Source organism: Antedon mediterranea, chromosome 4, assembly GCF_964355755.1.
Source record: "Antedon mediterranea chromosome 4, ecAntMedi1.1, whole genome shotgun sequence".
Lineage (NCBI taxonomy): Eukaryota > Metazoa > Echinodermata > Crinoidea > Comatulida > Antedonidae > Antedon > Antedon mediterranea.
The window spans coordinates 28271855-28282886 of NC_092673.1; the positions used below are offsets into that span (position 1 = coordinate 28271855).

Consider the following 11032-nt stretch of genomic DNA (forward strand, 5'->3'; position numbering starts at 1 on the left):
ATAAACTAATATCTATTATTTATCTTTTTACCAATAAGATTAATATGAGTTCAGGAAGATCTAACTATCGGTGACCAGACAGAAATGACATTACTCAACATCATTTTGCTGTTTTAATAAAAGTTATCCGTACAAAAAAACCATTTGTCTGACCATAAATAAGAGATATTCACTATATCTCTATGGTCTGACACTGAAAGCCAGACACACACAGGCTTTCTTTCTTTGAACATCTTTTGCTTTACAAATTTGTTTTTGACCCGGAATTTGTGGTCAAAAGTGAATCTCAATCACTATTTATGTGGACATATATTCAACAACAATTATTTTGTCAGGGGAAAGAGGACGTGCGTGCAGACGACCACGTGCACAAACTTATCTTTGTAACGTACCTGGATGGTGGTGCTCTTTGACCTCATCACACACTGTACATGTGATTCCTCTCTCGATTCTCGATGTGTTTACAATATCCAGGGTGTGATGCGGACTTTAATCAGTCGCTTTGGTCGCTTTACAATGCTTCTTCATTAATTATTAAGTTTTATCAGTATATTATGAAATTGTGTTCATCTCTTTGTCAGTTGTAGTTAGTCTGGAACGCTATTGTAAGTATTTTCAACATAAAAAAGTGTTATTTTGTTCATAAACCAGGGAGTTGTTACTACTATACTAAGGAAGCAAGATTAAGAAGGCTAGTGCAGTACGCCACACTACTACTAGTACTAGTATAGTAGTACAGTACTATCTATCTATAATGATGAGTAAATAAAGACTCCATCTAGTATTAGAATTTAGTAAGGCTAGTAAGTTCTAGGCTATTGCTAGGCCTGATAGGCCTAGATTAAACTAAATTATGCTAGCACCAAACTTTCACTTCATTCAATCTAACTGAGAAGACATCTTTGTTTCATTTATAAATTATAGAATACTGAATTAGGCACATGAAATGTTTTATTTTACGCCGTGGCTAAAGATACGGTACCGTTTCCTAACTTCCGTCTACTAAAGGTACGGTAAAATTGCATTACGTCATAATCAGCCAATGGGGTGCTGGTACGTGTGTGACGTCATCGTATAAGGACTTTGGATTTTTTTTTTCACATCGCGAATGCCTATCGACGGATGGATGTGTGCGCTGATGATTCTGTGACTCATTATGTTTAATCCAGAATCGTCGATGCTGTAGTAATAGAGCAAGATCATGGGTTGGTGGACGTTACATAAAGAGTTTAAAACATGCACTCAATCTCAAATATTATTTCATTATACAACATTATACACTACACTACAGTAGAAATAAGAAATGTTGATATAGCCAAATTAGAAGTAAAGGAATTATAATTCAATGTGGGAAATTGTGTTGCGCAACCAAAGAATATATATTCTTTGGTTGCGTCGAGTTCATTCGTCCATAGTTACTATGAGGGTTTTATTTTGATTCCAAATGGCCTATTTAGGCCTATATTTTTTAATAAACTTTGTTTACAGATGGTGACCATAAACAAAAAGCAAATGCGGACAATAAAGGGACCCTCAAATACTATGATTTAGACAATAGGCCTAGCCCAGGTCTTAATTAGTCACAGAAATCAGCGCACACATGCAGCTGTCCCCAGCCTGGCAAACAAACTCATATACCGAGGCTATAGGTTATAGCATGGTTATAGTACGTAATAGGCGCCTCTTTTGAAACGGTAAATTTCTGTATCCTAGAATTAAAATTAACATGTTTTGGCCTATCAATAATAACAGACGTAGGCCTAGGCTACATTTAGTTGTTGTCACACGACGGGGATATTTTATAATATAACGCTAAATGAAGCATAAAGAAAATGTTAAGCCGCCGGTTGATCACTGTTTTTATTTCGCGATATGAAAAAAAAATCTTTATACGATGACGTCACACACGTACCAGCACCCCATTGACTGATTATGACGTAATGCAATTTTACCGTACCTTTAGCAAACGGAAGTTAGGATACGGTACCGTATCTTTAGCCACAGCGTTTATTTTATTCCTCCTTCCTTATCTACTACTCCTACTACAAGGTAGGTTTATACTGTATTTTGGTTGAAAAATAAGCAAAATGCATATGTCAGTATATATTTTGTGATTTTATTGTGATTCCACAGATCATGTCTAAGCGTGTAGCCGTGATTGGGGCTGGAGCCAGCGGACTCACAGCTATCAAATGCTGCCTTGATGAAGAGTTAGTACCTGTATGCTTTGAGAAAACCGATGAAATTGGCGGGTTATGGAATTTTAGAGAATATCGAGATGAACAAGCTGGTGTCTTTAAGTCAACAATTATTAACACAAACAAAGAGATGATGTGTTACAGTGATTTTCCGATTCCAAAAGACTACCCTAACTTCATGCACAACACGTACGTACAGAAGTATTTTGATCTTTATGCAAAGCAATTTAACCTGACTAAATATATTCAGTTTCAGACTAAAGTTGAGCATGTTACTCAGTGTGAAGACTTCAAGAAGACGGGACAGTGGAAAGTCACCATTACAAACTTGAAAACAAAGACAGTTTCAACAGAAATATTTGATGGTGTTATGGTATGCAACGGTCATCACTGCGACCCGCATGTTGCTGTGTTTCCCGGTCAAGACAAGTTTACCGGTAGAATTCTACACACCCATGAGTACATAGACCATCATGGGTTTGAGGGTAAACGAATTGTGGTTGTTGGCATTGGGAATTCTGGCGGTGATGCGGCTGTTGAGTTGAGTCGACATGCAGAACAGGTGATTCAAATTACAAAATATAATATTCAGAAACAATACATGAATTACAATAAGCAAATCACATGCAATATTTATTTTACAAACATACAAATGTAAAAGGGCATTCACATACAACAACACTTTAGCAGTCTGCCTTTTAATTTATTTATCAAATTTTATTTCAGGTATTCCTCAGCACCAGAAGGGGTGCATGGGTAATAAATCGTATTTCAGATGATGGTCTGCCTAGTGATATAAACAACATTACCAGATTTCATAATATTGTACCCATCTCAATCGTCAATAGCATTGCAGAATCACAGCTAAATGCAAGGTTTAACCATGCTAATTATGGTGTTCAACCGGAACACCGATTCTTCTCTCAGCATCCAACAGTAAATGACGACCTTCCAAACAGGATTATATCCGGCTTTTTGAAAATAAAGAGTAATATTAAACGCATTAACAAGAAGTCTGTAGAATTTGATGACGGAACTTTTGAGGATAATATCGATGTGATTATCCTGGCTACTGGGTATACATTCAGTTTCCCATTCATCGACGAGTCGATAGTGAAAGTGGATAAAAACCAAGCGTCTTTATATAAGTATGTTCTACCTGTTGGAGTGACCCCATCAACACTAGCAGTTATTGGATTAGCACAGCCTTGGGGTGCTATTATGCCAATATCGGAGATCCAAAGTCGTTGGGTGACACGCTTGATCTCGGGAGCAGTAAAAGCCCCGTCACAAGCCGCTATGATGAAGGAAATCTCTGCAAAAAAAGAGTTGATGGCAGCACGATACGTGACATCACAACGCCATACTATACAAGTCGATTGGATTACTTATATGGATGACATTGCTTCAGAGTTTGGAGTTAAACCGAATCTGTTCAAAATCTTTCTACGAAATCCTGCGTTCGCTTTGAGGTGTTTTTTCGGGCCATGTTATCCCTACCAGTACAGATTAAATGGCCCTGGTAAGTGGGATGGGGCCAAGAACGCTATAAATACAGCAATGGATAGAATTTTATATCCTACAAAATCTAGAGTTTTAAAGTCAAAGGCCAAACCAGGTAGTTTCACCAAAATATTGAAAATAGTTGCAGTTTTAGCAGTCGTCGCTGCTGTTTTTATGAAATATTTCTAATTTTAATGATGATATACAAATATAATTGAGAATGTTAATGTTGTTCAATTTATAAAGCGCTTTTACAATCAAAAGATTGTCCCAAAGTGCTGAGAGAAAAAACAGAAAGAAATTAAGTCGATTGGATTCCTTATTTGAACGACATTGCTTCAGAGTTTAGAGTTAAACCGAATCTGTTCAAAATCTTTCTACGAAACCCTGACGTGTTCGATTTGAGGTGTTTTTTCGGGCCATGTTATCCCTACCAGTACCGATTAAATGGCCCTGGTAAGTGGGATGGGGCCAAAGGACGCTATAAATACAGCAATGGATAGAATTTTATATCCTACAAAATCTAGAGTTTTAAAAGTCAAAGGCCAAACCAGGTAGTTTCACCAAAATATTGAAAATAGTTGCAGTTTTAGCAGTCGTCGCTGCTGTTTTTATGAAATATTTCTAATTTGTATGACATGTGTAACATTGCTAGATTATTATAATAATTTGCATATAATAGAAAAGGTGCTATATAATTAATTGCCATAAGTAATTAACTATGTTAATTCAAAGGTTGTTATTTTTGTGGGCAGGCACACCTAGTATAATAAACATTACTAACTAACATATTAAATGTGCCAAAATATACTAGCTTTTTATATAGGAGGTTATTAAAATTCTGCGTTTAAAGAATTGTTAGAATGAATTTAATTAAATCATGGGACTAAATTATGAGAACATCAATTTTTGCTGATATCAATTATTAGCCCCTTATAGCCTATTCTAATTGGAACAATCTTTTATTAGCCTACATGGGATTTTAAGACCAAAAAGTAATTTTAATAATATGATCAATGTTTTAAAATCAATTGTTTATACTGTACCATAAAACCCCGCATAACCTACTAATTCCTGTTAAATGTCTTTATATTATGATTTTGTGTGTATTTTCTGATGAGTGACTGCTTTATAGACCTAACTAGCCTATATGAAAGAAAATAATATTTTGCTTGATAAAAAGGGATTGATTGATCAGATTAATTAAAGGCATTATTTTGAAAACTGTATTAACATTTTTAATTTATTTTGCGATCTATTCCATGCGCGCCCCCAACATTTAACGAACTTAACACTCCGTTGAAAAAGTAGTAGAGAGAGCGCGCCTAAAATTTGATACACATAAAAAACAAAATCACGTTACATTCCCGAAATGCATTGTGGGCGGTATAAAGAAGAGCTCCGCCGTACGGAAGTGGGTAGGTTTATGAGAATTATTGCAAAAAAAACAATATAATAAGCTGATGTACATATAAATTTTAAAATTACCGCATATGCTACTTAATTATATTATAATAATACATCTCTATTTTAAAAGTCAAATGAAAATCAGTAAAATATTCATAAAACCACTTCGGATGATTCCAAACGTGAGAGGGCTACCTCCGTGGTATGACGTACTTCCGGAACCAATTTTTCCAATGCGAAAATACAGGAGTGATTTTTAACAATTGGCCGCTGTATCTTTGGTGCTTGCTGTGCAGGCTCCTCTCTGTGTACGTACGTGTGTGTGTGTGTGTGATCGTCGTCGAGAGAGGAGGATCAGGAGAGAACAAGATGTCGGGAAACGAAAATGTAGAAGGCCAAGAAGGCGATATGTCTACAAAAATATTCGATAAGGTGAATTTTGAAAATATTCCCGGCCTACTCTACTAGGTATAGTTTATGTATGAGGTCCTGTAACTTAACTTTAGCTAGGCTGTCGAGCTAGCCTAAAATAAAGTACTAGGCCTAGGCTAGGCCTAGGCCTCGCAGACTAGGGCCAGGCTAGGCCTAATAGGCCTAGCCTAGTACTAGTAGGCTAGTAGGCCTAGTACTTCTAGGCCTAGCTTAGTACTAGTAGTAGTAGGACTATCAGCTGCTATGCCAGTACTAGTAGTAGGCCTCCTATATTCTATAGAGTAGGCTAGGCTAACCAGAGAGGGCCTAAATAAAATAGATGCTCCATGATGGGGCCTATCCATGATGGAGGTAGGCCTAGCTAGGCCTATCTATACATGCTCCATCCCCTCCATCCATCATATTCATGCATGGAGTACTCCATGATTCATGTGGACTAAAAATAGTAATATATTATTATTATTAATAATATTATTATGATAGATCTTATTAAAATGTACTAGCTAGGTAAACTAGAGGCCTACTGTCATCTTTATTAAATGTACTACTGAGTCTACTGCTGTGTTATCGTTGGATAAATTATATTATTTATTTGTAACTGGAATAAAAACTAATTTCTTTAATTTGTTCAGTCTTTCTGTATCTATAAATCTGTAACAATTATTCACCATAGGGAATCCACCTAATATCCATATTTGGAAAGGTTACCTAAAAAATTATATAGAAATAAAGAGCCATAATATACTATATTAACTTGAAAACTGCAATTAATTCTACAGCATGCAGGGCATAGGTGTTTTCCCTTTGTGGCTTAAACATAACGCACTAAACAAAAGAACAAAAGCAACATTAGTTTAATACATTAGCACACTCAATTAAGAAATGGGACACCCCTATTTTCCTTCTTTTTATAATGGTATAGTCCATACAAGTCGAGGTGGCCGAAAACGGCACCTGATCCTTAGTTACTAAGTAGTCTAGGCCTAGTTCCAATAGCTAGCTTCCTATAGCATTTGAGGCTAGAGAGTGTACTACACTAGCTAGACTGGCCTTCTTTCTTCACAGTCCACGCAACACAGTTTGAAATTGCACGTGACATAAAACACACAAACGCGTAAAAAATGAAAATCTATGTATATAGGCCTAACTAGTAGCTTTGATGATGATGTGATGTGTAAATTAAAATGAATATTTTTTTTTTTACAGTTTATTGATGATGTTGAAAATCGCATCACTAAAGTCGATCAAAAACTTTCAATCCTAGCTTTGCTACGTAAAAAGTATAAAAATGCAAATGTGAAATATACAAGTTCAAAAGACTTTCGAAGCATGATGTTTGAGCATTTATCAGATATTAGAAAAAGAAGAGGTTCTATCTACCAACACATTCACGAGGTTTCACGTATGCTTAGTGCTGCAAAACTTAAAAATGGAAATGAAGTTGATTCAGACTTGAATAACGGAAATGAAGCGTCAATAGAAAATATGGGAGAAACTTCGTCAGCCACAGATGAAGTAAAAACCAAATCTCAACGAAAAAAAGAGAAGAAGAGAAAACGTAGAATTAAAAAACTTGAACTGCATTTAAAAGATTTATCAAAAGAGATTAAGAGATTAGGAGAAAAGGAGTTGACGCTAGATGATATGGACAATGACGAATCAGATTATGTTATGGAAGGAAAACTTAAGTTACGCTTTAATCGTGTTTGGGAAAAATTATGTAAACTTAAAGACGTTTCAACCAGCACGGGTAGAGTTACGGAACAGTATTTAATATTTGAGGCAACTCGGTTTCAGGAAATCAATGTAAAGCTAGAGAAGTTAATGAACAAACCAGAATTTCCTAATTTTAGTGATGTTTTGATGGTTGTAAGAAAAGTAAATACCAAAAAAGAACTGCATTTGTCTGAAAGAGAAGTAGATGACATTGCTGAAAAATCTTTTAAAATAATTGGTAATCGATTACAACATCGAAGAGAAGTTGATCTTGCTTATAACTTTGGATCGCATTTAACAGAAGATTTCAAAGTAACTAATGATCCTTCTAAAATAGATCAAGAACTGAATCAAAAACTTCGTGAAAATCGCAAACTCGGGAAAGAAAAACTAGGAACGGTTATAAATAATTTCTCGAAAAAACAAGAAGAGAATGCAGAAGGCTCAAGCGAAGATAGCCCTCCAATGAAACGAAAAAAAGTTGAAAACAAAAATGATGAGGAATCTGAAAATGGGGACGAAGAGGATGAGGATAATGAAATTGAGGAAGAGAATGACGAAATTGAGGAAAATGACTTACAAGATGTAATTGATGAACTTAAACAAAGTGATGATAGCGAAAATGACGACAATGTGGAGATTTCAACTGGTGAAGATGATGACGATGATGATGATCTTGATGTTGCGAGATCAGTGGCGTCAAGTCTTGATACAGAAGATGACCAATTTTTACCAGAAGATATCACAATTTTTGAATACCAATCTGAAACAGAGCATGAACCTGAAATAGTAGGAGATTGCCACCAGATAGCTCATTGCAGTAAGGATGATGCCAAGTCCATTGAAATGGAATGTGTTAGTCTTGATTTAGAAGATGACCACCAGAATGAAATCGTGACTAAGCATGAACCAGGTACGGTAGAACACAATTCCAAGACGACCAATTCGAGTAATTCCATTGTAGCGGAGGAGAAGTCTATTGATATAGAAAGTGCTAAACAGGGTTCCAAGCAAAGTACTACCTCTACAGGCAAGTATAAGGCAGGTGGCGGCTTATTTCTTGCACATACTAACAATTTTTCACTCTCATGTTCAATGCCATAGAATGATATACTGTGTATATTGTATGTAAAGCTTGGTTCCCACTAGTGCAATACATAACGCAAGGATGTAAGCACGACGCAAGCAAGCTGACCAATGACATGCAACAGTGCGAATAAACCATCGCGTGTGATTGGTCAAATTACATGCGTTGCTCTTGCGTCTTTGCATTACGTCCAAGTAGGATCCAAGGTTAAACAAACTATTGTGTAGCTGGCATTGACAATATAATAAATATTTAACCAATCAGGGCAATAACAATAATTCAATCAGGTCACAGAAGGTTCAGGTGACACTGATTAGTTTGAATAAATGCACAGATATTGGTTGTATAGTACACCCAAGTTCATAATCATTGGTCAAAGTACTAAGTTACTCATTTTCTTGGCAGGAGAGACATTTTTGTAGAAGGCATAAAATTGAACATCGTTAAACAGTGATTAATATTCTTTTCTATTACTGTACTACAGCATTCACAGCCACTGCCTTTGGTGATTTTATCATAATATCCCACTAACAATAATAATATTTATTCAGGATGTTATCATTCAGCACAATCTTGCCAGGAGCAAGCAATAGGGATAGGGCTGAACAGAATTAACTGCTCTTGCTCCAAAGTTATCAAAACAATAATTTATAAACAAAGTTAGCAAATTGTTTTAAAAGTTAAAATCTTTGCTCTCTTCTAAGAAGCACACATAATTTTTGTTTTCATATTAACTCCTAATAACATTTAATCCTGAATTATTGTAGCCGCTCATTCAATTGCATATTTCGTGTATAAAGCTCTGTCTACATTATCAAACTTTGTGAAATGTGATGTGCCTATATATGGACACGGTGATGTCATATCACTATCATATCACTTGATAATGTAGACAGAGGTTAAGCTCCTTCATTCAGTTTGCACTTTGATTATTTATAATAAGGTAATTAATATTCATTTACAGGTGATAATCTCAACGGTGTAAAACAGGACAGTATTATTCCACCTTCTACTAGTTCAACAAGTTCAAACAGCTTCCCCGATATTATCATCCTATCCAGCTCCGACGAAAGTCTGGACGATTCACCACCAGTTATTAAGCGGATAAACCATATGGTCGGATTCGTAAAGAATATACTGCCCCCACCTCTTTCATCCGATGAGGAAGAATGTATCGTTCTATCAGATTAAGTTGCCAAAAGTTATTCTTTTTCTGATTATGTAGATAGGTAATTTTTGATACACAACGGAGCAATATGTTGGCAACAGGGATGAATCTTTTTCAGATTATTACAATCATTTGTGGTTTTTTTGGGGAAACTAAATATATTAGTCTATGAAAACTAGTTCATTAATTTTAGCTGTCAAAAGGGGACCACATGTACCCCTGGATTGACCCCTAGATGCCACTTTTCAACCTTCTTGCAATGCCAGTTTTCCTCCCCTTTAACTTGTTAACTTGATGTGACAGAAAAAATGTGATCCATATATGGACTTGATGTCGTATCACTACCATATTTTGGAATATCTCTACCATATTTGAGCAAATTTGTTGTCAAACTAGAGTGTAGACAGACCTTTATGTATCTTTATATGGGTTTTCTATTGTATTTTCAACGCTACAATAATTTATTCTTGTTGAGAAAATAAAGTTTACTTTTAAATACGATATTACATGACATGATTTTGTAAATAAAAACATTTTGACCTCCAATTGTATTTTTACAAAAGTCTGTTGTGTTTTTTTTAACATACAAAATGACAATTATTCTTAATATGACTATAGAATTAATTGGAATTTAAAGCAAGACAACAAAAAAGCCATGTCACTACTGATTAAGTAGAGGCTATATCAAGGGGACACTTTTGGGACCCATTAGAGGCTATATCAAGGGGACACTTTTGGGACCCATTAGAGGCTATATCAAGGGGACACTTTTGGGACCCATTAGAGGCTATATCAAGGGGACACTTTTGGGACCCAGTAGAGGCTATATCAAGGGGACACTTTTGGGACCCATTAGAGGCTATATCAAGGGGACACTTTTGGGACCCATTAGAGGCTATATCAAGGGGACACTTTTGGGACCCATTAGAGGCTATATCAAGGGGACACTTTTGGGACCCATTAGAGGCTATATCAAGGGGACACTTTTGGGACCCATTAGAGGCTATATCAAGGGGACACTTTTGGGACCCATTAGAGGCTATATCAAGGGGACACTTTTGGGACCCAGTAGAGGCTATATCAAGATGACACTTTTGGGACCCAGTAGAGGCTATATCAAGATGACACTTTTGGGACCAAGTAGAGGCTATATCAAGGGGACACTTTTGGGACCCAGTAGAGGCTATATCAAGGGGACACTTTTGGGACCCAGTAGAGGCTATATCAAGGGGACACTTTTGGGACCCAGTAGAGGCTATATCAAGGGGACACTTTCGAGACCCAACAAAAGTAGTAATAGGAATTGGCCGTAGTATTAAAACATGTTTGTCTCACAGAAAAGTGTCCACTCGATGTATAACAGATGTGTGAACACCATTTTCTACAATATCACCAGAGTAGAACACCCTTCCTCTTCCCCAAGAAGACACTATGAAATTTATAAGATGCAATATGTTTTAACTACCATCACCCCTTTGAAGACTATTCCTGAAGAATTCTTTTAATTTAAGGCAACTATAT

The 11032-nt window shown here is 36.1% G+C and overlaps 2 protein-coding genes across 3 annotated transcripts; both read left to right on the forward strand.

Annotated features, from left to right (window-relative positions):
* The first annotated feature begins 470 nt into the window (after positions 1 to 470).
* Positions 471 to 4906, forward strand: LOC140047143 (flavin-containing monooxygenase 5-like). The gene is made up of 3 exons (XM_072091983.1): positions 471 to 605; positions 2134 to 2760; positions 2925 to 4906. Exons 2-3 carry the CDS (start codon positions 2137 to 2139, stop codon positions 3888 to 3890), a joined length of 1590 nt encoding a protein of 529 aa, XP_071948084.1. The 5' UTR covers positions 471 to 605; positions 2134 to 2136; the 3' UTR covers positions 3891 to 4906.
* A 549-nt stretch (positions 4907 to 5455) lies between these two features.
* On the forward strand, positions 5456 to 10850 carry LOC140047141 (death domain-associated protein 6-like). 2 transcript variants are annotated; one of them, XM_072091981.1, is made up of 4 exons: positions 5456 to 5540; positions 6747 to 8286; positions 9308 to 10189; positions 10766 to 10850. In XM_072091981.1, the coding sequence occupies exons 1-3, from the start codon at positions 5478 to 5480 to the stop codon at positions 9532 to 9534; spliced, it is 1830 nt and encodes a 609-aa protein (XP_071948082.1). In that variant the 5' UTR covers positions 5456 to 5477; the 3' UTR covers positions 9535 to 10189; positions 10766 to 10850. The 2 variants fall into 2 exon arrangements, with proteins under 2 accessions (XP_071948082.1, XP_071948083.1); XM_072091982.1 differs by lacking the exon at positions 10766 to 10850 and having other exon boundaries at positions 6747 to 8297; positions 9308 to 9459.
* Positions 10851 to 11032: the final 182 nt, after the last annotated feature.

Bases quoted from the DNA above. Each gene is read 5' to 3' on its own strand.
- LOC140047143 (XM_072091983.1), top strand. From the start codon at position 2,137: ATGTCTAAGCGTGTAGCCGTGATTGGGGCTGGAGCCAGCGGACTCACA. The intron at 2,761-2,924 runs GTGATTCAAATT...ATTTTATTTCAG, and splicing joins TGAGTCGACATGCAGAACAG to GTATTCCTCAGCACCAGAAG.
- LOC140047141 (XM_072091981.1), top strand. From the start codon at position 5,478: ATGTCGGGAAACGAAAATGTAGAAGGCCAAGAAGGCGATATGTCTACA. The intron at 5,541-6,746 runs GTGAATTTTGAA...TTTTTTTTACAG, and splicing joins CTACAAAAATATTCGATAAG to TTTATTGATGATGTTGAAAA. The intron at 8,287-9,307 runs GCAAGTATAAGG...ATTCATTTACAG, and splicing joins GCAAAGTACTACCTCTACAG to GTGATAATCTCAACGGTGTA.